Consider the following 26,855-nt stretch of genomic DNA (forward strand, 5'->3'; position numbering starts at 1 on the left):
TGGAGTTCTAATCTGCATTCACTACTGTTCCATGTCCTGTTCAAAGCCCTTGTCTGTGCAACATAAACAACGTTAATAGCTGTGGTATCAGAAGATTTTTCCCTGGGCTGTAAATGGGCATGGGTTTATTTAAGTAGTGTAGGTAAATTCTTATTCATTTGGGGGTACTGGATTGAATTAACCTGCATATTGTGTGATCTAGCCTAGACAACTCTGAATTAATTAAAATCTGTTCCGTCTACTGTTCATATCGGACATCAAATCAGATGGAACTACTGTACACTATAGCAACCCATACGCACACATCCTCTGAGTTGTCCTATATCTAGCCTGCCGAATAGAATAGGCTAGATAAGATTGAAGATATCTCATTCCAACCGCAGTGGACCTTTTAAATGATTTTCATCACCTGTTGACAAATAAGATTGAAAAAAGCTTGTGAGTAAGCGTTAGAGGAGTAAAAAGCCTTATGTCTTGTCATGTAATCACATCTCACATCTATTGCTGTTTTGATTTGGACCCCTGCTATTGCTGCATTTCCTCCAACACCAGTAACACACAGGGAGTGTCATCAAAGAGTAATGCCCATGGAGGGTTTTGGAGCTGCAGTGTGAAAAAAATGTCTTTGTGTAAGGGAAATAAATGGACGTATTAACACAGGGAGAAGATAATTAAATAAATTAGACATCTCTTAGCTGCTAATGCAGTGTGGACCATTTGAGGGACTAGTATGGGCAGGCTGGCAGTACATGCCTCCTTGGTAACATGTAGCCATCTGTGTTATCCCCCAGGCATACAGTATGTTGCAGAAAGACAGTTGACAGGAAGATGACCCCTGTACACTACTTTCATGCACTCTCAAAGACTGTATTCCACGGTATTCTAAGAAAGTAGCCTATACCGTTTGCAGGAAAATTCTTGAATGTTTAAAAGTGGTGACCCTCCGTTTGCTCAAGGTCATTCACAGAAAAAGCTGAAATGGAATACGAAGAACAGTCAGATTATAAAACCATATTCCTGTGCCATTGTAGAATTAATTGTCACAGCAAGGTCTATCAGGGTTTCATGTAACAAACGGAATTAATCCATTCTGAGAGTTTTGCAGTCTTCTCACTTTAAATTGCATTTTTGAATTAAAATTTAAGGCAGCAGAATGTGAAAACTGTGCAAAGGGGGGTGTAGACTTTCACTAGACACTGTATCCTAGTGTCTCTGAGGGGTTAGTTTACCCTGGGTCTAGCATAAGTTTTTTGGTAAAGTAAAGAGGAAGTTTCAAAAAACAAACAATATTGTCAAGGGGTGACCATCAATGATGTGTCCCCAAACAGTTAGTGGGTGGAACCTACAGTCTCCAGTGGGTGTAGACTAGTCTACTGCTAAACAAATACAAAAATAGTCAATCATGTTAGAAGGTTTTTACCCGAACGCCTCCATTTGCCCAAGGTCATTTACAGAAAAAGCAGAAACGCAACATGAAAACTATATACATGTTGTCAAGAGAAATATCTTCCTGCGCCGTTGTAGAATGAATAGACTAAGTAAGGTCTATTACGGTTTCATGTCATCAGCTGAACATACCCACACTAAGTACTTTTGGGGTAAAAGCCATTAACTCTCCAAATGGGTTATTTTCAATCCCACAGTCATAGTGCTCAGCAGTAATACGTTGGTTCCAGGTCTATTCATGAGATACTTTTTGTTTCAAAGAAACATTTGCATCCCAAATGCCCCCCTATTTCTTACATAGCACACTACTTAAAACATTGTTTTAGCTATGGGTCTCGGTCAACAGCAAGACACTATTTAGGGAACAGATGCCTTTTGGAATGCAGCCATGTACTTCCCATCTTTATCTGAAGATAGTTTTGTCACATAATGAACCCATTGTACAGGGCACTCGGCAACCTAAGTTAACTATTCTTAAATCAGCTACCAATCAACAATTTAGAGTCTAATTGACGATCTCTTCTAGAGCTTCTCTGTCATCCAGTGGCGACAAGTCAAATTGCACTGCTGTTGTATACCACTGTCACAGTATGGCAGAGGTTTCCAAACCTATTTGAGCTATTCCCCCTCCAAAGCTTTTGAGCTTAATTCGGTCACCACAGACAAAAAACATGTTTCAAACATGGACCAGGTTTTAAGATCGGACAACAAAAAAACTTTGGATAGACAGGTAGAATGTGTAATAGAAATGTTAAATTCAATTTGGCTAAATCCCCTTCTATTCTGCAAGAGACATACACTCCCCTACGTATTTATTTGGACAGTGAAACTAAAACGTTTAATTTAGCTCTCTATACTCCATTTTGGGTTTGAGATCAAATACAGTATAGTTGACTTCCGGCGCCGACAGAGATGGCCGCCTCGCTTCGCGTTCCTAGGAAACTATGCAGTTTTTTGTTTTTTTACGTGTTATTTCTTACATTAGTACCCCAGCTCATCTTAGGTTTCATTACATACAGTCGAGAAGAACTACTGAATATAAGATCAGCATCAACTCACCATCAGTACTACCAAGAATATGTTTTTCGCAACGCGGATCCTGTGTTCTGCCTTACAAACAGGACAACTGAGTGGATTCCATGCAGCGACCCAAAAAAAAAACAACTCCGAAAAAGAGGGAAACGAGGCGGTCTTCTGGTCAGACTCCGGAGACGGGCACATCGTGCACCACTCCCTAGCATTCTTCTTGCCAATGTCCAGTCTCTTGACAACAAGGTTGATGAAATCCGAGCAAGGGTAGCATTCCAGAGGGACATCAGAGACTGTAACGTTCTTTGCTTCACGGAAACGTGGCTCACTGGAGTGACTCTATCCGAAGCGGTGCAGCCAACGGGTTTCTCCACACATCGCGCAGACAGAAACAAACAACTTTCTGGTAAGAAGAGGGGCGGCGGCGTATGCCTTATGACTAACGTGACATGGTGTGATGAAAGAAACATACAGGAACTCAAATCCTTCTGTTCACCTGATTTAGAATTCCTCACAATCAAATGTAGACCGCATTATCTACCAAGAGAATTCTCTTCGATTATAATCACAGCCGTATACATCCCCCCCCAAGCAGACACATCGATGGCTCTGAACGAACTTTATTTAACTCTTTGCAAACTGGAAACCATTCATCCGGAGGCTGCATTCATTGTAGCTGGGGATTTTAACAAGGCTAATCTGAAAACAAGACTCCCTAAATTTTATCAGCATATCGATTGCGCAACCAGGGGTGGAAAGACCTTGGATCATTGTTACTCTAACTTCCGCGACGCATATAAGGCCCTGCCCCGCCCCCCTTTCGGAAAAGCTGACCACGACTCCATTTTGTTGATCCCTGCCTACAGACAGAAACTAAAACAAGAGGCTCCCACGCTGAGGTCTGTCCAACGCTGGTCCGACCAAGCTGACTCCACACTCCAAGACTGCTTCCACCACGTGGACTGGGACATGTTTCGTATTGCGTCAGACAACAACATTGACGAATACGCTGATTCGGTGTGTGAGTTCATTAGAACGTGCGTTGAAGATGTCGTTCCCATAGCAACGATTAAAACATTCCCTAACCAGAAACCGTGGATTGATGGCAGCATTCGCGTGAAACTGAAAGCGCGAACCACTGCTTTTAATCAGGGGAAGGTGTCTGGTAACATGACCGAATACAAACAGTGCAGCTATTCCCTCCGCAAGGCTATCAAACAAGCTAAGCGTCAGTACAGAGACAAAGTAGAATCTCAATTCAACGGCTCAGACACAAGAGGCATGTGGCAGGGTCTACAGTCAATCACGGACTACAGGAAGAAATCCAGCCCAGTCACGGACCAGGATGTCCTGCTCCCAGGCAGACTAAACAACTTTTTTGCCCGCTTTGAGGACAATACAGTGCCACTGACACGGCCGGCAACGAAAACATGCGGTCTCTCCTTCACTGCAGCCGAGGTGAGTAAGACATTTAAACGTGTTAACCCTCGCAAGGCTGCAGGCCCAGACGGCATCCCCAGCCGCGCCCTCAGAGCATGCGCAGACCAGCTGGCCGGTGTGTTTACGGACATATTCAATCAATCCCTATACCAGTCTGCTGTTCCCACATGCTTCAAGAGGGCCACCATTGTTCCTGTTCCCAAGAAAGCTAAGGTAACTGAGCTAAACGACTACCGCCCCGTAGCACTCACTTCCGTCATCATGAAGTGCTTTGAGAGACTAGTCAAGGACCATATCACCTCCACCCTACCTGACACCCTAGACCCACTCCAATTTGCTTACCGCCCAAATAGGTCCACAGACGATGCAATCTCAACCACACTGCACACCGCCCTAACCCATCTGGACAAGAGGAATACCTATGTGAGAATGCTGTTCATTGACTACAGCTCGGCATTCAACACCATAGTACCCTCCAAGCTCGTCATCAAGCTCGAGACCCTGGGTCTCGACCCCGCCCTGTGCAACTGGGTACTGGACTTCCTGACGGGCCGCCCCCAGGTGGTGAGGGTAGGCAACAACATCTCCTCCCCGCTGATCCTCAACACTGGGGCCCCACAAGGGTGCGTTCTGAGCCCTCTCCTGTACTCCCTGTTCACCCACGACTGCGTGGCCACGCACGCCTCCAACTCAATCATCAAGTTTGCGGACGACACAACAGTGGTAGGCTTGATTACCAACAACGACGAGACGGCCTACAGGGAGGAGGTGAGGGCCCTCGGAGTGTGGTGTCAGGAAAATAACCTCACACTCAACGTCAACAAAACTAAGGAGATGATTGTGGACTTCAGGAAACAGCAGAGGGAACACCCCCCTATCCACATCGATGGAACAGTAGTGGAGAGGGTAGCAAGTTTTAAGTTCCTCGGCATACACATCACAGACAAACTGAATTGGTCCACTCACACAGACAGCATTGTGAAGAAGGCGCAGCAGCGCCTCTTCAACCTCAGGAGGCTGAAGAAATTTGGCTTGTCACCAAAAGCACTCACAAACTTCTACAGATGCACAATCGAGAGCATCCTGGCGGGCTGTATCACCGCCTGGTACGGCAACTGCTCCGCCCTCAACCGTAAGGCTCTCCAGAGGGTGGTGAGGTCTGCACAACGCATCACCGGGGGCAAACTACCTGCCCTCCAGGACACCTACTCCACCCGATGTCACAGGAAGGCCATAAAGATCATCAAGGACATCAACCACCCGAGCCACTGCCTGTTCACCCCGCTATCATCCAGAAGGCGAGGTCAGTACAGGTGCATCAAAGCTGGGACCGAGAGACTGAAAAACAGCTTCTATCTCAAGGCCATCAGACTGTTAAACAGCCACCACTAACATTGAGTGGCTGCTGCCAACACACTGACACTGACTCAACTCCAGCCACTTTAATAATGGGAATTGATGGGAAATGATGTAAATATATCACTAGCCACTTTAAACAATGCTACCTTATATAATGTTACTTACCCTACATTATTCATCTCATATGCATACGTATATACTGTACTCTATATCATCGACTGTATCCTTATGTAATACATGTATCACTAGCCACTTTAAACTATGCCACTTTGTTTACATACTCATCTCATTTGTACATACTGTACTCGATACCATCTACTGTATCTTGCCTATGCTGCTCTGTACCATCACTCATTCATATATCCTTATGTACATATTCTTTATCCCCTTACACTGTGTACAAGACAGTAGTTTTGGAATTGTTAGTTAGATTACTTGTTGGTTATTACTGCATTGTCGGAACTAGAAGCACAAGCATTTCGCTACACTCGCATTAACATCTGCTAACCATGTGTATGTGACAAATAAAATTTGATTTGATTTGATTTGATTTGAGCATGTCACCTATTTGAGGGTATTTTCATACACTTTTACTGTTTAGAAATTAAAGCACTTTATGCATTGAGTTCCCCCATTTGAAGGTGTCATACTGTAATTATCTGGACAAGTACGACTAGAATTTATATGTAAATAAATGCCTGGAATATTTTAATTTTGGAGAATATTTTATACAAATGGGTTAAAGTTATGTATAGTAATCCCAGGTGTAAGATAGTAAATAACGGCTACTTTCCAGAAAGTATTAAACTGTCAAGAAGAATAAAAAAAGGTTGTACACTATCGGCATATCTATTATGGCCAATGAAATGTTATCTATCTATTAAAATCAGATCAAACATTAATATCAAGGAGCTAGAAATCCAGAGCTTAAAAAACAAATGTGTCATTGTACGCCAACAACTCCTGTTTTCTTTTAAATCCACAATCTGGATGGCACCGGAGACCAGGCGGCCATTTTACGGGCTCCTAACAAACTGTGCTATTTGTCTTTTGTCGCATTGTTTAACTTATTTTGTATATAATGTTGCTGCTACCGTCTCTTATGACCGAAAAGAGCTTCTGAATATCAGAACAGCGATTACTCACCTCAAACTGGACAAATATTTTTTATTTTAATGAGTCCGACACAAAGGATATACTGTTTCTTCGAGACCAGGCCCAAATCCTGTCATTTGTGTGAAGAAAAGATGGAGGGACAAGGGGCGGAGATTGGGGTGCCTTGCGAGAATTAATCGGAGAGTGGGTAACCCGCCTCTACCCTCCGTTCTATTGGCCAAAGTGCAATCACTGGAGAATAAACTGAATGAGCACCGTTTGAGACTATCCTACCAACGGGACATTAAAAACTGTAATATCTTATGTTTCACCAAGTTGTGGCTGAACGACGACACGGATAATATACAGTTGGGTGGGTTTTCCATTCATTGGCAGGACAGAACTGCTACGTCCGGTAAGACGAGGGGTTGTGTCTGTCAATAACAGCAAGTGCACAATGTCTAATATTAAGGAAGTCTCGAGGTATTGCTCGCCTGAGGTAGAGTACCTCATGATAAGCTGTAGACCACACTATCTACCAAGAGTTTTCATCTACATTTTTCGTAGCGGTCTATTTACCACCACAAACAGATGCTGGCACTAAGATCCCATTCAACGAGCTGTATAAGGCCATAAGCAACCAAGAAAATGCTCATCCAAAAGTGGCGCGCCTAGTGGCCGGGGACTTTAATGCAGGCAAACTTAAATCTGTTTTTACCTCATTTCTACCTCCATGTCACATGTGCAACCAGAGGAAAAGAACCTCTAGACCACCTTTACTCCACACACAGAGACTCATTACAAAGCTCTCCCTCGCCCTCTATTTGGAAAATCTGACCATTCTATCCTCCTGATTCCCGCTTACAAGCAAAAACTAAAGCAGGAAGTACCAGTGACTCGCACAATACGGAGGCGGTGACGCGGATGCTACGCTACAGGATTGTTTTGCTAGCACAGACTGGAATATGTTTCGGGATTCATCCAATGGCATTGAGGAGTATACCACCTCAGTCACCGGCTTCATCAATAAGTGCATCAACAATATCGGCCCCACAGTGACCGTATGTACATATCCCAACCAGAAGCCATGGATTACAGCAACCTCCGCACAGAGTTAAAGGCTCGATTTGCCGCTTTCAAGGAGTGGGACATTAAGCTTATAATATATCCCGCTATGCCCTCAGATGAACCATTAACTAGGCAAAGCATCAAAACGGGACTAAGATCCAATCCTACTACACCGGCTCTGATGCTCGTTGGATGTGGCAGGGCTTGCAAACTATTACAGACTACAAAGGGAAACTAAGCCTTGAGCTACCCGGTGACGCAAGCCTACCAGACAGGCTAAATGCCTTTTATGCTTGCTTCGAGGCAAGCAACACTGAAGCATGCATGAGAGTACCTGATGTGTGATCACACTCTCCGTAGCTGATGTTAACAAGACCTTATGGTTTAGATCCCGCTACCGGGATCGATATGACAACAGCCAGTGAAAGGGCGCCAAATGCAAACAGCAAATCTCATAATTTAAAAAAATCATCAAACAGAAGTATTTTACACCATTTTAAAGATACATTTGTTGTTAATCCCACCAGTGTCCGATTTCAAAAAGGCTTTACGACGAAAGCACACCAAACGATTATGTTAGGTGAGTGCCTAGTCATAGAAAAAACATTTTTCCTGCCAAAGAGGTGTCACAAAAAGCACAAATAGAGGAAATGAATCACTAACCTTTGATCTTCATCAGATGACACTCATAGGACTTCATGTTACACAATACATGTATGTTTTGTTCGATAAAGTTCATATTTATATGCAAGAGTCTGTCTACATTGGCGCGTTATGTTCAGTAGTTCCAAAACATCCGGTGAGAGAGCCACATCAATTTACAGAAATACTCATAATAAACATTGATAAAAGATACAAGTGTTACACATGGAATTATAGATCCACTTCTCCTTAATACAACCGCGGTTTCAGATTTCAAAAGCTTTACGGAAAAAGCACACCATGCGATAATCTGAGTACAGCGCTCAGACAACAAAACGAGCCATACAGATATCCACCATGTTGTGGTCAACAACATGGTCAACAAAGAGTCAACAAAGTCAAATCGCATTCTAAATATTCACTTACTTTTGATCTTCATCAGAATGCACTCCCAGGAATCCCAGTTCCACAAATGTTTTTTGTTTGATAGTCCATCATTTATGTCAAAATACCTCCCTTGTTGTTCGCATTTAGTTCACATATCCAAATTCATGAGGCGCAATCACTAGGTCCAGACAAAGTAAAAAAGTTCCGTTACAGTCCGTAGAAACATGTCAAACGATGTATAGAATCAGTCTTTAGGATGTTTTTAACATAAATCTTCAATAATGTTCCAGCCGGAGAATTCCTTTGTCTTTAGAAATGAAAAGGAATGCAGCTATCTCTCACGGGAGCGAGCGTGATCGGCTCATGGCAGACACCTGATTTGAAAGAGCTCTCATTCCCTCCTCCTTCATAGTAGAAGCCTTAAACAAGGTTCTAAAGACTGACATCTAGTGGAAGCCTTAGGAAGTGCAATATGACCCCATAGACACTGTATATTCAATAGGCAATGAGTTGAAAAACTACAAACCTCAGATTTCCCACTTCCTGGTTGGATTTCTTCTCAGGGTTTTGCCTGTCATATGAGTTCTGTTATACAGACATCATTCAAACAGTTTTAGAAACTTCAGAGTGTTTTCTATCCAACTCTACTAACATGCATATCTTAGCTTCTGGACCTGAGGAGCAGGTAGTTTACTCTGGGCACCTTATTCATCCAAACTACTCAATACTGCCCCCCAGCCATATGAAGTTTTAAACAGGTCAACATTCACAAGGACGCGGGGCCAGACGGATTACCAGGACGTGTACTCCGAGCATGCGCGGACCAATTAAGTTTTCAAGTAGACCACCATAGTCCATGTGCCCAAGAAAGCGAACGTCACCTAAATGACTACCGCCCCATAGCACTCACGAAGGTAGCCATGGTGCTTTGAAAGGCTGGTCATGGCTCACATCAACACCATCACAGAAACCCTTGACCCACTCCAATTCACATACCGCCCCAACAGATCCACAGAAGACGCACCCCACACTGCCCTTTCCCACCTTGACAAAAGTAACACATGTGAGAATGCTGTTCAGGTCATCTGATGCAGCACTCCATCACTCTCCTTCTTGGTCAAATAGGCCTTACACAGCCTGGAGGTGTGTTTGGGTTATTGTCCTGTTGAAAAACAAATTATAGTCCCACTAAGCGCAAACCAGATGGGACGGCATATCGCTGCAGAATGCTGTGGTAGCTATGCTGGTTAAGTGTGCCTTGAATTCTAAATAAATCACTGACGGTGTCCCCAGCAAAGCACCCCCACCCTATCACACCTCCTCTTCCATTCTTCACAGTGGGAACCACGCATGCGGAGATCATCAATTCACCTACTCTGCATCTCACAAAGACACGGCAGTTGGAACCAAAAAACAAATTTTTACACCAGTCTAATTTTAAATGTAACTTTTATTTAACTAGGCAAGTCCGTTAAGAACATTCTTTTTTACAATGATTGCAAGGATCTGTCCATTGCTCGTGTTTCCTGGCCCAAGCAAGTATCTTCTTATTATTGGTGTCCTTTTAGTAGTGGTTTCTTTGCAGCAATTCGACCAGGCCTGATTCATGCAGCCTCTTCTGAACACTTTATGTTGATGTGTCTGTTATTTGAACTCTGAAGCATTTATTTTGGCTGCAATCTGAGGTGCAGTTAACTTTAATGAACTTATCCTTTGCGGCAGAGGTCTCTCTGGGTCTTCCTTTCCTATGGCAATCCTCATGAGAGCCAGTTTTGTCATAGCGCTTGATGGTTTTTGTCTTAAAGTAATGATGGACTGTTTCTCTTTGCTTATTTGAGCTGTTTTTGCCATAATATGGACTTGGTCTCTTACCAAATAAGGATATCTTCTGTATACCGCCCCTACCTTGTCACAACACAACTGATTTTTAACAAGATGCATTCCAGGTGACTACCTCATTAAGCTGGTTGAGGGAATGCCAAGAGTGTGCAAAGCTTCAAGGCAAAGGGTGGCTACTTTGAAGAATCTCAAATATAAAATATATTTTTGTGTTATTACATGATTCCATATGTGTTATTTCATAGTTTTGATGTCTTCACTATTATTCTACAATGTAGAAAATAATACATGTTCTTTTTCTATTCGGCTACGGTGCAGTGTCTTTAAATACAATGCTCCTCTTACCCTCCTTGATCTCCTTCTTGGCAAGAGTCTATTGGCAGATTTTTTTTATGGAATATCTACATAGGTGTACAGAGACCCATTGTCAGCAACCATCACTCCTGTGTTCCAATGGCACGATGTTAGCTAATCCAAGTTTATAATTTTTTTTGCAATTGTTAGCACAGCTGAAAACTGTTGTCCTGATTTAAAGAAGCAATAAAACTGGTCTTTAAACTAATTGAGTATCTGGAGCATCAGCATTTGTAGGTTTGATTACAGGCTCAAAATTGGCAGAAACATAACTTTCTTCTGAAACTCGTCAGTCTATTTTGGTTCTGAGAAATGAAGGCTATCCAATGTGAGAAATTGTCAAGAAACTGGAGAGCTCGTACAAAGCTGTGTACTACTCCCTTCACATAACAGCACAAACTGGCTCTAACCAGAATAGAAAGAGGAGTGGGAGGCCCCGGTGCACAACTGAGCAAGAGGACAAGTACATTAGTGTCTAGTTTGAGAAATAGATACCTCACAAGTCCTCAACTGGCAGCTTCATTAAATAGTACCCGCAAAACACCAGTCTCAACGTGAAGAGGTGACTCCGGGATGTTGGCGTCAGGACTGACATCCCACAGATTCTAAACAAATATTGAACTGAACCAACTCCAATTGATCGTTAACTCTAGTCCTCTGCATAGTGTATTTATCTTCAAAATATTCTTATACTTATACTTATTCTTATATATTTTTAGAAAACAATAGAAAATGTGAAAAAGTATACAGAATAAAAGACCTTAGCAGTAAGGATAAAATCATTCACATGAAACACCTTGCATTCCTATAAAACACAAAGGGCATATTTTATTTGCCGTTGCAATAAGAAATAGATTTCACACAAAGTTATAGAAAAGAGGTATTAACAGTTGTGATACCACATCTGAGAGCGCATGATTCGTTACAGCACCGAGGACAGTTACAACGGGCACATTGACCACAATCATGAGGCTTGCTGTGATGACGAAGAGCCTTATGATCCCTACCACATTCTTGTGAACACCACTGACACCATTGATGAATCTTATGATATCCCTTTTATGACGTTGTGAAAAAGGAGAATTCACAGAATATCTTACATATTCCAAATAACACGACCCTTTCCACAACTTTGGTAACCAGGAATAGGCATAGGATCCACAGATAAAGTAAGTCCCATTACTGAGAATCAATTCAACTGTCACAGGCAGATCTGTCTGCTCACTCTGTCCTACTTTGACAAACGCGTCCTGGTGCAGTTGAGACAAATTCAGAGAGTGACCTATTAAAACAACCACCCAAACAGGGGCATGTATAAATACTAGGTAAGGTGGTCGCTGATTAGTGTCATTGAAAATCTCAAATTAAGGAAGGTACTGGAGGTACTCTCACATGTGACACTCAAAATTATCACCCATATTAGTACCAATAATTGCCTTATACCAATTAACATATCTCCAGAAACCCAACATTTCACTCTGGTTAAAAGGAATAACCCTTAATGGAATACCTGCCCTTGATGTAAATGGAGAAGATGTACAAACACCGCAACTACTTTGACAACTGTGGCATTGTGTAGAGAGAGAAACGTATTGACGCCCGAGTGTCCCTCATCCTGCTGATGCATCTCCGTGTTAGAAATGGAAACCCCACCCACATTCAGAATTAGGAGGAAACTCACAAGAAAAGAAATGTCAAACATCTTTCACTTGTCTGCAATACAATAATATTCAAATGTCCTATTGTGAATGTAATCATTCACAAAGTCCCTTTAAAAGTGACCAGCTCTTCCACACTGGTATCAGTCCCATAGATAACTATTGGAAATGATGTTCTGACTGTCTGCCATTCGTTAGGAATTCTTCTTCCATTCCACTGGTTACATTTCACTGGTGATCTTGTATCGTTTCAGGTACAGTCAAGGGATATTGCTGCAGCCTCCGACTGTAGATTCTCATAACCTGTAACAAAGGAAACAAAAAAGTGAGTAACATATCCCGGTTTCAAGACATGTGAAATATCAAAACTTCCCTAAGTAAGGTTGTCCCAATTTTCAGGAAAACATTGGACATTTCACCTAGATATCCCTAATATGGCGACTGCGGTATACAACATAGAAGCTTATCAGGTTCTGATCATCTTACCATGCTTCTTCACCGGAGATTGACCCCCGATTGCTAATCAATCAATTTGCCATCAAAATGGACAACCTTGCAATGAATGATGTGTGTCCATTGTGATTTTCACTGGACTTTCACTGCTGACCTCATCATGAGCAAAACTTGATAAGGACCTTCCCACTTTGGCCTTAATGTGTCTGTTACATATTTTTTTTACCATCACCCACTGTCCTGGTACTATGTCATGTCCCCCCTCGGGAGTTATTCCCCATTAGAGTTGTGTACAATAGTTAAGCATTGTGTCACTCATAAAGTGAACGTCTGCTTTTCTCAAATCTAACATGCCTGTATTATCACATTGTACATTGTAGTAAGTAACCATGCCCAGCCTGCCTCACACGCCCCCCCCCCCCCCCCCCCCCACAATGCTTGAACCGTCTGTGTATAAGAACCTCAGGGTTTTCCAATGAATGACTATAAACCCATCAGAGAGCTAATCCAAAACAACTCATGACAGTCGTGTTCAAGTAATGTGGTATCTGAGGAAGCTTCAGAGTAGCTGGATTACATGGTGTCTTTTCAACTATACCCATGAACTATACCCACTATACCCAACTATACTCTTTAATCACTACTTTAGTAGCGTCCATAGCTTCCTTGCTAATGGGATATTGTCACCTGTCAAGCACACTGATTCGATATCCAAAGTTACACACCCATTTTTCGTCGTAGTCTAAATAGTAAGGTTCTGAACTGCAGAGCCTTGCAGTTGCCTAATTTGCCACGTCACCTTTCCTTCAGAAATGTTCAATGTAGAGTCAAGTTGCATAATAACATCAAGGCCTAAAATAGGTTGTTTTAAATGAGCCTATCCACATCCCTGCATCAATCTTCATTGGACCAATATATTGGACCCACTCCTGTTGCTCTCATCTTCTTGCCGGTGTACCGAGGACATGTTTTGCATAAGATTTGGGCAATACAGTGATTTCAGCACCCGTATCTACTGCAAAGTTTTTAACCATCATGTTCACATATATTCCATCTGATTTCATGTGTACACCAGCTGAGATGGGACGTAAGCGGGAGTCTATTAGTTTACCTCCACAGCATCCAACAAAGTCTGCTGCTGAGCCGGAGAGAGCTTCTTAAATTTCTGCACAAGTATTGTGTCATTGGGGCTGTTGTCCTGATTCCATTTTCCCTTAGACGGACCCTTCTCCTGGCCATTTCTCATAAAATCAAGTTATTTTCCGACATTCTCGTTGCCAGTGACCAGAAATCCCGCAATAATGACACACTTGGTTTCTCTTTTATGATGTGTTTGGTTTCACTCGGAACCTGCATAACTCTGATAACCACGTCTTGTGGATGCTTAAGTTTCTGACCATTCATCCAACTGTTTTGGAGATGCTGATTTATGTGTGATCACTGTCACTAGAAGTCTATTTACTTTCTTTTACAGCCTGTGTTCTGGTTGGCCGAAGACATCGTTCTGTCAGTATCTGTTGACTCAAAGCCAGGCAGTGCTGACCAGATGCTTGAAACCTGATCTGCCTTGCACAACTCAGTGTAAGGATAGATTGGGAGAACAGAGAAGCCATAGTGGGTTACTTTTCCACCTGTGTCTCCTCCACTTTGAAATGGTTCTAGACAGTGAATTTAAAATCTGTTTCATGTTCACATCCGGAAGAGCTGTTCCGCCCTTTTCCAGATTGATGTAATGTAATTGTTAAGGGAGAACCAATGTCAAAAGATGTTTAATATATATATATATATATATATATCTCTGTTTTATATATTTATTTAACCCCAATATATATATATATGAATGAATATATACAGTGGGGGGAACAAGTATTTGATACACTGCTGATTTTGCAGGTTTTCCTACTTAAAAAGCATGTAGAGGTCTAATTTTTATCATAGGTACACTTCAACTGTGAGAGACGGAATCTAAAACAAAAATCCATAAAGTCCCATTGTATGATTTTTAAGTAATTAATTTGCATTTTATTGCATGACATAAGTATTTGATACATCAGAAAAGCAGAACTTAATATTTGGTACAGAAACCTTTGTTTGCAATTACAGAGATCATACATTTCCTGTAGTTCTTGACCAGGTCTGCACACACTGCAGCAGGGATTTTGGCCCACTCCTCCATACAGACCTTCTCCAGATCCTTCAGGTCTCAGGGCTGTCGCTGGGAAATAGGACTTTCAGCTCCCTCCAAAGATGTTCTATTGGGTTCAGGTCTGGAGACTGGCTAGGCCACTCCAGGACCTTGAGATGCTTCTTACGGAGCCACTCCTTAGTTGCCCTGGCTGTGTGTTTCGGGTCGTTGTCATGCTGGAAGACCCAGCCACGACCCATCTTCAATGCTCTTACTGAGGGAAGGAGGTTGTTGGCCAAGATCTCACGATACATGGCCCCATCCATCCTCCCCTCAATACGGTGCAGTCGTCCTGTCCCCTTTGCAGAAAAGCATCCCCAAAGAATGATGTTACTGCACTGTTGGAACCAGAAGCACAAGCATTTTGCTACACTCGCATTAACATCTGCTAACCATGTGTATGTGACCAATAACATTTGAGAGTATTGCAAAGAGTATGTTCTTTTATCTCAGCATGTTTACAGATTCTCCCTATTTTTGTTTGTTTGGAAATGTTGATACTGGAGACTTATCTGAAGAAACTGTGTAACCAAGCATTTATAGCAGCTAAGAAATGCATTGCCATTAACTGGAAGGTTGGTTATCCTCCCACAATGTCAAGTTATCTATCACTAGTTTTGATTTATTACCAGATCAAGTGAATACTCGGCAACATTCATACATTCTGGATGCCTTCTATGGAATACAGTACGACCAAAGGAGTCTGTATTGAAAACATGCCCACGTCAGATACCTATTTAGGAAATCCCTAGCTGCTGGGCTGCTCAGTCCTGCCCCTGGGGGTCTGCCGTCCTGTGGGTTTTCACTCTGGCCTCGGCCTAACACACCCGAAACCAATAATGTATGTTCACTAAGATCCTAAAGCTGAGTGGGGTGTGTTGGGTTGGGGTGCTGCAGGGTGGTGGACCCCTAGGGACAGGACGGGGCGACCCAACTATATTGTGTACAAGTAAAAAAAGCTCTACAGTACTATTAGGCCTATGAGATTAATTATATGGAGGATTTGCTGTTTCTGTGTGTTAATGTATAATTGAGGTGTATGTGTTTTTTGTTTTTTATATATATATTTTTTTATGGGAATTTAAAAAAAATCTGTGGGAACTAGGAAGGAACTTGTGTTGGGAGAGAGCTATTGACTAGTGGGGGTCAGGTGTGCAGGCGGCTCAGGCTGGCTGGTTGGTCTGGCTGAAATTTGATATAGAGGATGTCTTAATAAAGACAATCAAAAGTCTATTTTTTCAAGAGTTGCTCATTTGTTAGGCTATTAGTAAAGGTGTAACACTATGTATTATTTAATTACCTTTGATATAGTTCAGTCTTATTAACCACTTAAACATATTTCATGATCTCTTACTTAGCTCTATGACAGTGGGCATTTTTTATTACTTTTTGTTCTAAATAGAAACAGCATATAGGATTGTGTGAAAATGCAGGAAATAAGTTTTAGATGCACAAAAACCAGACCCCCCCCATGTAACTCAGTAACTAACTCAGTAAAATATGATACATTTATACTAAACAAAAATATATAATTTAATACAGCGAGTATATAACAAGCATATAACGAAATGTACTACCGTTTTTCAGACTCGTTTCACACGAATTCCGAATGTGGGCAGAACAGCTGTTTTAGACACGATAATGATTTCCACTTCCTTTAGCTAGCAGCTAGCTAGCAGGCCAACAACAACACGTCGGATATTTAGATTATATTCAAGGATTTGTAACTGATCTTTAATTAAAGGTGATCAAGTTAAAGTTCAGTCGCTGGAAGCTAAGGTGGGTAAATATATTTTATCGGCCTGATATTGCGAGAGACTGATCATCGTCATCTGCTTTACCAACATTTAGGATAACCTAAGATAACTGTTGTTAGCTAGCCAGCGTTAGCGCTGAAACTTCTGCTGGTACCATAGGCTGGTTGCTAGTTAGCTATATGTGCTAACACTCAGTTTACCTGATTGACAAGCCTGCAGTAGTTAGTACTTAGTCAATGTCGTACCTTTTTTTAAAGTTATATCTGTGAAGTTCTCAAGTAACGTTAAGCATTATCAGAGGTGATCCTCATTTATACCTGCCACTTTCTGTTCTGACAAACCATAGATGGCTAACTAGCTAGAGATTTAGTCGGTGTAAGTCCATTTGACTTCACTTGCATAACAGGGTAAACTTGTCCAAACAATGTGGCTTTCATCTTTTTTCCCAGGTTTCAATGTTGTGCCCCAGTATTAGCTAACGTTACATCTTGCAGCTGGAGATTTGTCATATTTAGTAGTCCTCTGCATTGGGAGAGACCGTTCTGTTCCAGCATTCTGTTGTTCCAGCCCAACATATCTGTGATATGTGCAAGGCACCATAAGACTCCAAGAGGACACTCACTGATGGTTTAAAACATGGACCAGGGTGTTGCCGACAGTCCTGTTATCCTTGTCATCAAGGCACCCAACCAGAAGTATGATGACCAGACAATCAACTGCTTCCTGAACTGGACAGTGGAGAAACTAAAAACCCATATCTCACATGTATATCCCAGTAAACCGGTGAGTTGGCTTACGTACAGTGAGATTGAGGTCTGTTCAGATCAATGATGTACAGTGCTTTCGGAAAGTATTCAGACCCCTTGACTTTTTACACATTTTGTTACGTTACAGCCTTGTTCTAAAATTGATTATATAGCTTTTTCCATCTCTGCAGCACTCATCAATCTACACACAATAACACATAATGACAATGCAAAAACAGGTTCCTCCAGACGTGACACTTGGCATTCAGGCCAAAGAGTTCAATCTTGGTTTCATCAGACCAGAGAATCTTGTTTCTCATGGTTAGTCTTTTAGGTGCCTTTTGGCAAACTCCAGACGGGCTGTTATGTGCCTTTTACTAAGGAGTGCCTTCCGCCTGGCCACTCTCCCATAAAGGCCTGATTGGTGGAGTGCTGCAGGGATGGTTGTCCTTCTGGAAAGTTCTCCCTGGAACTCCCAGGCCCTTCTCCCCCGATTGCTCAGTTTGTCCGGGTGGCCAGCTCTAAGAGTCTTGGTGGTTCCAAACATCTTCCATTTAAGAATGATGGAGGCCACTGTGTTCTTGGGGACCTTCAATGCTGCTGACATTTTTTGGTACCCTTCCCCAGATCTGTGCCTCAACACGATCCTGTCCGTAGAGCTCCGAGACAATTCGTTCGACCTCATGGCTTGAATTTTGCTCTGACATGCACGGTCAACTGTGGGATCTTATATAGACAGGTGTGTGCCTTTTCCAAATCATGTCCAATTTACCACAGGTGGACCCCAATCAGTTTGTAGAAACATCTCAAAGATGATCAATGGAAACAGGATGCACCTGAGCTCAATTTCGAGTCTCATAGCAATTGGTCTGAATACTTATGTAAATAAGGTATTTTTTTATTTTTATATACGTTTGCAAAAATGTAGAGCCTGTTTTTGTTTAGTCATCATCGGGTATTGTGTGCAGATTGATGAAAAAAGTAATTGAATCAATTTTAGAACAAGGCTGTAACGTAACAAAATGTGGAAAAAGTCAAGGGGTCTGAATACTTTCCAAATGCATTGTATATAAACCCTGGATTGCTGATGCTATGTATTGGCCACTGAGAGGCTTCGAAGCCACCGGTCGGCCATATAGGCACTCCACAGAAGAAGCAGTCCTCATGTTTCAATGAAATGATTCAAGGCCAAAATGACATGTATTTAATAAATAAATAAATAATAATTGTAGTGGGGACAGTAAGATTAGTACATAGTATATTTTTATGTTTAGCTCACATAATAATTTAAAAGTATGCTTCAAGGTGTCTAACAAAATAAACGTGGCAAAAACGAATGTAGACAATAATTGCATTTTTATAGCTTCACATGTTCTGCACCAACATCCTGTGTACCCCAGTAATTGCTTTTTGCTACACAGTGATTTCCTAACCTGGAAATACATCTGCTTATATGTAGGCCAACACTTTTGAAGTCATGTCATATTACTGAAATGCATAGCTTAATGTCAGTGATGTGAAAACCTATTACCTGTGGGAATGAGACTTTATAACCCATAACCGCATCTGAAAGAATGTCAAAACACACCTTAGCAAACTACTCTACAGGGAAAAGAGGCTGGAAGAAAAAGCAATGAATAAAAGGTTGTGCTAAGCATATATTTGAACATGTTCTTGGCTTGAAAGTGTAGATTTGACGTCCGGCTGGAATAAGGGCCCTGCGATTACTTTGTTCTCCCCTATAATCTGATTTAATAACGGTTCCTGCTCCGTAATCATTGTAAACACTGAGCACTTAACAGCACTCTTGTCTAGTAATCTCCGTCTGTTGTGTGTTCTCCAACTTCTCTGGTTCATGTCATCGATCTCATTACTGTTTACCATAATAGTATTAACCAGGTGACGGAGCCTTAACAAAAACAGTCTGTTGAAAAGATACCATTTTGGTTTAGATTTCAGCTTTACTGTAGCACTGACATCACAAGAATGTCAATGTAAACTCAAAAATGTCTCGCTACCACTGACGCTGTCATTGCCCTAATACGTCTAGCCTAATCCTTGATTTCCTAAATCCTGTCAATCCGATTAACTAAACTGTACAGTGCCTTCAGTATTCAAACCTGTTCTTTTTCCACATTTTGTGTTACAGCCTGAATTTAAAATGGATTACATTGAGATTTGTCACTGGCCTACACACAATACCCCATAATGTCAAAGTGGAATTATGTTGAGCAAAAATGTTACTAATGAAAAGCTGAAATGTCTTGAGTCAAGAAGTATTCAACCCCTTTATGGCAAATAAATTCAGTAGTAAAAATGTGCTTAACAAGTCACATACAGTGCCTTGCAAAAGTATTCATCCCCCTGGCATTTTCCCTATTTTGTTGCATTACAACCTGTAATTTAAATCGTTTTTTATTTGGATTTCATGTAATGGACATACACAAAATAGTCCAAAATTGGTGAAGTGAAAAAAATTACTTGCTTCCAAAAATTCTAAAAAATAGAAAATTGGTGCTGCATATGTATTCACCCCATTTGCTATGAAGGCCCTAAATAAGATCTGGTGCAACCAATTACCTTCACAAGTCACATAATTAGTTAATTAAAGTCCATCAGTGTGCAATCTAAGTGTCACATGATCTCAGTGTACATATATATATATATATATATATATATATATATATATATATATATATATATATATATATATATATATATATATATATATATATATATATATATATATATATATATATATATATATATATATATATATATATACACACACACACCTGTTCTGAAAGGCCCCAGAGTCTGTAACACCATCAAGCAAGCGGCACCATGAAGACCAAGGAGCTCTCCAAACAAGTCAGGGACAAAGTTGTGGAGAAGTACAGATCAGGGTTAGGATACAAAAAAATATCCAAAACATCCCACGGAGCACCATTAAATCCATTATTAAAAAATTGAAAGAATATGGCACCACAACAAACCTGCCAAGAGAGGGCCCCCCACAAACTCACGGACCAGGCAAGCAGGGCATTATTCCGAGGCAACAATGAGACCAAGGATAACCCTGAAGGAGCTGCAAAGCTCCACAGCGTAGATTGGAGTATCTGTCCATAGGACCACTTTAATCTGTACACTCCACAGAGCTGAGCTTTACGGAAGTGTGGCCAGAAAAAAGCCATTGCTTAAAGAAAAAAATAAGGAAACACGTTTGGTGTTCGCCAAAAGGCATGTGGGAGACCCCCAAACATATGGAAGAAGGTACTCTGGTCAGATGAGACTAAAATTGAGCTTTTTGGCCATCAAGGAAAACGCTATGTCTGGCGCAAACGCAACACATCTCATCACGCAGAGAACACCATCACCAAGGTGAAGCATGGTGGTGGCAGCATCATGGTGTGGGGATGTTTTTCATATGACGGAACTGGGAAACTGGTCAGAATTGAAGGAATGATGGATGGTGCTAAATACAAGGAAATTCTTGAGGGAAACCTGTTTCAGTCTTCCAGAGATTTGAGACTGGGACGGAGGTTCACCTTCCAGCAGGACAATGACCCTAAGCATACTGCTAAAGCAACACTTGAGTGGTTTAAATGTCTTGGAATGGCCTAGTCAAAGCCCAGACCTCAATCCAATTGAGAATCTGTGGTATAACTTAAAGGTTGCTGTACACCAGCGGAACTCATCCAACTTGAAGGAGCTGGAGCAGTTTGGCCTTGAAGAATGGTCAAATATCCCAGTGGCTAGATGTGCCAAGCTTATAGAGACATACCCCAAGAGACTTGCAGCTGTAATGGCTGCAAAATGTGGCTCTACAAAGCATTTACTTTGGGTGGGTGGGTGGGGGGGGTGGGGGATATTTATGCACGCTCAAGTTTTCTGTTTGTTTCACACAAAATATATTTTGCATCTTTAAAGTTGTAGGCAAGTTATTTGTATTTTTTATTTCACCTTTATTTATTTAACCAGGTAGGCTAGTTGAGAACATGTTCTCATTTGCAACTGCGAAGCAAAGCAGTTCGACACATACAACAGAGTTACACGTGGAATAAACATACAATCAATAATACAGTAGAAACCTCTATATACAGCATGTGCAAATGAGGTAGGATAAGAAAGGTATAAGGCAATACATAAGCTATGGTAGCAAAGTCATTACAATATACCAATTCAACACTGGAATGGTAGGATGTGCAGAAGATGAATGTGCAAGTTGAGATACTGGGGTGCAAAGGAGCAAGATAAATAAATACAGTATGAGGATGAGGTAGATTGGATGGGCTATTTACAGATTAGCTATGTACAGGTGCAGTGATCTGTGAGCTACTCTGACAGCTGGTTCTTAAAGCTTGTGAGGGAGGTAAGAGTCTCCAGCTTCAGAGATTTTTGCAGTTCGTTCCAGTCATTGGCAGCAGAGAACTGGAAGGAGAGGCCGCCAAAGGAAGAATTGGCTTTGTGCTACGGATGGGTGCTGCTATGGTGGCCAGTGAGCTGAGACAAGGCGGGGCTTTACCTAGCGGAGACCTTGAGCGCTGTTGCTAGCTAATTTGACCTGAGATATAAACATTGGGTTGTTCTTTTACCTGAAAGGAACAAGGTCCTCTTCTTCTTTGTAGAATATTGACTCATGAGTCACACAAAATCATGTGTTCTCTACTCTGACAATGAATCCACAGATAAAAGGGGAAACCTGGTTGGTTTCTAGTAATCACTCCTCCTTCATTCTTTTTCTTCTGTGGACTTTATGGCGGTTGGCAACCAACTTTAAAGTGCATTACCACCACCAACTGGACTGGAGTGTGGACCTTAGTTCATCTTTCCAGTGCATCAAGTGTCAAAAATCTAACCAAGTTCTATTTTAGTGCCTGGCTATGCAGCCGCTCAAGCTGTTTGGATGAAATTACTGAATAACATGTATGTGTATATTTATTTTGCAGCGCACGGAACGTGAGCGGTGTGGTCAGCATGTAAGACTAGTCTCGCGTTGCCATCCTTCCAAGTCTCTTCCGTCACAGTCTGGGAGCTGAGTCTAAGCTATTCTAGTTATTTCAATCACTACTACTTACATGTTCTTATGAATTATAAGAAAATGAAAGGGAATCTTCTCTGGACCCAAAGTGAAGGAAAGCGAAAGGAAAGCCCCTGTTTTCAGGGGTTATCAAATCAATCCATCAAATATATTTTATAAAGCCCTTTTTACAACAGAAGTTGTCACAAGGTGCTTTACAGATGCCCAGCATAAAACCCCAAAGAGCAAGCAATGTAGAGACCGAAGCACAGTGGCTAAGAACTTGATACAAGGCAGGAACCTAGGAAGAAACCTATAGAGGAACCAGGATCCAATGGGTGGCCAGTCCTCTTCTGGTTGCTCTTCTGACTAGAGATTTAAGAGTAGATGTGGCCATTAAGGCCAGATCGTTTTTCAAGACTGTCATACATGACCAGCAGGGTCAGATAATAAATCTGGTCTATCAAATCAAATCCACGTTTATTTCTCACGCGCTCCGAATACAACCTTACAATGAAATGCTTACTATGTTCTCAACTGTCTGATTTTTATTGTAGAGCTTCAAAGACCAGAGGCTGGTGTATTCTGGGAAGCTCCTCTTGGATCACTTAATACTGAAAGATGTGCTCAGAAAGGTCTGTCTGCTATATTCATTTATCTTTCATCTTGACATAGATATTCTGATCAGAGATTACAGCAATGTATGCATTCATCCTAGATCTCATTCTTAAAGTCAAGCTGATTCCTCTGATGATTGTACTTTGTCAATGCAATAGTGTGGCTGTCCTTGCTAATGGCCACGGATGACTCTTACAGCAGGATGAGTACCACGTGGTCCACCTGGTGTGTGCATCTCGCACCCCTCCTGGGTCCCCCAAGCTCCACATCAGCCACAGTAACAAGGCCCCTGGAGTCCCCTCTACTGGCTTCACGGTGAGTTACCCTTATGCATGCAACACCTATCCTACTGCTCTGTTCATTGCCACTAATTTCATCATCCCAGCACACCTAGGACTAGTTGTAATCTGTTTGTGCTCAACTCATGCCAACTCCTTGTCACTCATTGTCATGCCAAAAAATGGCTTGTCAATGAGCTATGGAGTTGGCAAGAGCACAAACAGATCTGGGACAAGGCTAACCTAGGCCTACTCTCTGTTGTAAATCCACACAGCTACTGAAGTTTGTTAAGTGGAGTCAGAAGTAAAGTAATCAACTTCTTGATTGGTTTTCTCAGACGGGTCAGAGCCCCCGTCTCTCCTCCCATAGCCAAGATGGCCAATCAACCTCCACTGGAGAGCGCTCTGACGGGCTGAGACATCACACAGGCCCCGCCCCTAACCATGCAGCACACCCTGCCTTAATGCAAGCGTAAGCCCTTATACACCAACCTCTCAATTATAACACTGTTAGTTCTGGCCACATGTTATGATTGTCCAAGAGGTGGAGTACTGTTGAGAGCTCTCACTTCCTAATAGATTTGTGTTTGTATGTGTTAATTGTTCTACAGGTAATGCCGAACTGTTTACCCGTAGCTGTGTACTTCTATTGCAGCTACATGTGGAACCAGTTCTCTCCACAGCAAGGCCCTACCAACAACATGCCAGCCTACCCTGGCATACAGTACAATCCCATGACGCTGCTGTGGTGGCAGCAGGTGTACGCCCGGCAATACTACATGCACTAGTAAGTCTGCTGTCTCACAACAACAGTTGGACAATATGCTCAATTGCCCTTGCTGAGATATGCGATCATTGAGATTCAATCACAATTATCTGACTTTCAGTATGAATTGACGTGTGAAAAAAGTCAAGACGGGGCTGATGGGGGGAAAAAAAATGACTACAATTTCATAATTGTTTACAGAAAATGTGGTTTTTCAGCATGGCGGGATCTTTTTGTGTCTTTAAAATAATTATGTGAGAAATATATATATATATAATATATATATAATAACTATCATATCAAAGTAAACTTGAAGTCACGCAATGATATGGTGTGTAGTCCTCCCACTACGTCTGTCACGCAGAGGGCTCTCTATGGTGTAATAGGTCAGGGCGTGACTAGGGGGGTTTCTAGGTATTATATTTCTATGTTGGTGTGTGTGTGTGTGTGTGTGTGTGTATGGTTCCCAATTGGAAGCAGCTGATAATTGTTACCTCTAACTGGGGATCATACTTAGTGTGTCCTTTTTTTCCCCTCCTGCTATGGGGGATATTGTTTTGTGTGAGTGTCTATGTGCGCTACGTATTTCACGATTGTTATATTCGTTGTTGTTTTGGAAGTTTCACTATCATTTAAAATGTGGAACTCTACTCACTGCGCCTTGGTCCAATTATTCATACGACGGTCGTGACAACGTCTCGGGAAATCAGGCAGTTTATTAGGCTACCGAGCGATGGAAACCCATTTATCTTTTATACGGTACATGGGAATTCAACCCCAAAATAAATGTTTATTCGCACCATGTCATCATGCACAACCTTTTATCCGCAACAAGTCCATTTGATGGAATTATCTCTGTTGGGAAAATGTGCATATCGTTTTTATGCAGATTTTTGAATATTCTCATGAAATCTGTCGCTGATTAGTTTCTCTTTACATCCATTTCTCTCTCTTTTCTCTGTCTCTTTTGCCCCTCAGTCAGATGTTGGCTGCCTCATCTCACCACTTTAGGACTGACCTGCTCTCGACCCAGCCCAGTCAATCAGATCCTCTGAACCCACCTCCCCTGGAGGAGCGCCGTGGCGAGCCTGACATCCAGATGAACGCCCAGGGAGGAGAGGTGCATCTAAATGAAGAAGAGCAGAACCGTGATTGGCTGGACTGGGTGTACACGGTGTCACGCATCGCCATCTTGCTCAGCATAGTCTACTTCTACTCCTCCTTTAGCCGCTTTGTCATGGTGATGGGCGCCATGTTGTTGCTATATCTGTGAGTATTCCCCTGCACCCTCTCAACTTAATACTATGTGTCCCTGCTAAGTGACATACTAGACTGGACCCAGATCTGTATGTGCTATCTTGCCAATATCCATAGCATTAGCTATACAGCTCTGGGACCAGGCTAGACTGTAAATTGAAAATGAGATTGTTCTGAATCCTTTATATTAACCCTATACCTTTTCTATCTGGGACTTCTTGGGTCTTTGACCCAACAAATGTGTTGTGAACAGTCACCCATTATGGATCACAGGTTTTGTCAATGGCTATTTCTGTATTTACGTTAGGCACCAAGCAGGGTGGTTCCCTTTTAACCCAGAGAATGAATTTCAGAACCATGGATATGGGCCCCAACAGGATGAGATGGAGGCAGACCTTCATCATGACTTCCAAGAGATGGTAGGTCATTATTGACCTCTGACCGTAAACTAAAGGTTAAAGTGCCTCAGGCCCAATTTTGCCCTAAAAGTGACGATGAGGAATTGTTAAACTCAACCAAAGGCATCCCAGGACAGATAACTCCTTGAATTATACAGTAATTTAATTTGTAATAGCAGTGATGAATTATTTATGTAATGCGTGTCTGGTAACATAATATGGTATTGCTATGGTGAATGATTACAATTGCATTGATGCGTGTAGCAAATATGAATTTGATGGAAAGAGTTTGTTGGAAATGTTAGAGGAAAACATTTATCCAGTATTCCAGTTTCTATGTGATGACTAATTTACGTGTTGCCATGTTTGGCCTACAGGAGCGGGTGATGGATGAAGGCTTGGGGGACGATGATGGGGACAGTGGAGAGGAAGGACTGGAGGATCCCAATGGTATTCCCCATGCTGGCTTTCTCTCTACGACTTGGTCTTTTATTGTCACGTTCTTCATGTCTCTCATACCTGAGGGGCCACCCAATGCTGCCAACTGAGCCAATGAGCCATGTGAGAATGGCACTACTGACTGGACTGAATACACTATCTTAGTATGCCCAGCGAGTTCACCCTTGTCTACACAATCATTGTACATCTACTGGATCACAGGGCACTACAGAAGAACTGAGTGGTCACTCAGCCACACAAACAGAAAGGCTTTGAACTGGTTTTGAAGTGAACAACAATGAGCTTTGGGGGAAAAGGACATCCCTGTGTAATATTATGTTTAATACCATGATAATTAAACCTATTTGAGTGAAATAATAAATAAAGTATGTGAACTGTAAATCTGTGTAATATTGTATTTAATATAAACTTGTAGGACTGGCTTGAATCAATCAGTTTTAAAGAACAACACCCTAAATCCTATTTGTTGTGTTATATGAGGGTAATATGAATTTCAGTTCAGATGGAACCCTCACGTTCGTTTGTTCGAGTCATGAATAAAAACAAAGACATTTAAAAAAAAAAAAAATGTAAAAACATTTGGATCCAGTATAAAAAAGCA

At 41.8% G+C, this 26,855-nt stretch overlaps 1 protein-coding gene and 1 long non-coding RNA gene across 4 annotated transcripts; one reads left to right on the plus strand and one right to left on the minus strand.

Annotated features, from left to right (window-relative positions):
• Positions 1–11,456: 11,456 nt before the first annotated feature.
• LOC118941133 lies at positions 11,457–22,517 on the minus strand. The gene is made up of 2 exons (XR_005037432.1): positions 22,054–22,517; positions 11,457–12,620 (listed from the first exon to the last, which is right to left on the minus strand). It is a non-coding gene; the product is annotated as an uncharacterized LOC118941133 (long non-coding RNA).
• Positions 16,545–26,635, plus strand: LOC110496027 (homocysteine-responsive endoplasmic reticulum-resident ubiquitin-like domain member 2 protein). Of its 3 annotated transcripts, none has more exons than XM_021571654.2 (9): positions 16,545–16,734; positions 17,162–17,495; positions 23,036–23,113; positions 23,295–23,411; positions 23,713–23,846; positions 24,030–24,161; positions 25,119–25,409; positions 25,751–25,816; positions 26,173–26,635. In XM_021571654.2, the coding sequence occupies exons 2-9, from the start codon at positions 17,349–17,351 to the stop codon at positions 26,180–26,182; spliced, it is 975 nt and encodes a 324-aa protein (XP_021427329.2). In that variant the 5' UTR covers positions 16,545–16,734; positions 17,162–17,348; the 3' UTR covers positions 26,183–26,635. The 3 variants fall into 3 exon arrangements, with proteins under 3 accessions (XP_021427329.2, XP_036808408.1, XP_021427328.2); XM_036952513.1 differs by having other exon boundaries at positions 16,566–16,734; positions 17,280–17,495; positions 25,705–25,816; XM_021571653.2 differs by having other exon boundaries at positions 16,568–16,734; positions 25,705–25,816.
• Positions 26,636–26,855: the final 220 nt, after the last annotated feature.

The sequence above is a fragment of the Oncorhynchus mykiss genome, chromosome 18 (genome assembly GCF_013265735.2).
Source record: "Oncorhynchus mykiss isolate Arlee chromosome 18, USDA_OmykA_1.1, whole genome shotgun sequence".
Taxonomy (NCBI): domain Eukaryota; kingdom Metazoa; phylum Chordata; class Actinopteri; order Salmoniformes; family Salmonidae; genus Oncorhynchus; species Oncorhynchus mykiss.

Bases quoted from the DNA above. Each gene is read 5' to 3' on its own strand.
- LOC110496027 (XM_036952513.1), top strand. From the start codon at position 17,349: ATGGACCAGGGTGTTGCCGACAGTCCTGTTATCCTTGTCATCAAGGCA. The intron at 24,162-25,118 runs GTAAGTCTGCTG...TTTGCCCCTCAG, and splicing joins CGGCAATACTACATGCACTA to TCAGATGTTGGCTGCCTCAT. The intron at 25,410-25,704 runs GTGAGTATTCCC...TATTTACGTTAG, and splicing joins GCCATGTTGTTGCTATATCT to GCACCAAGCAGGGTGGTTCC.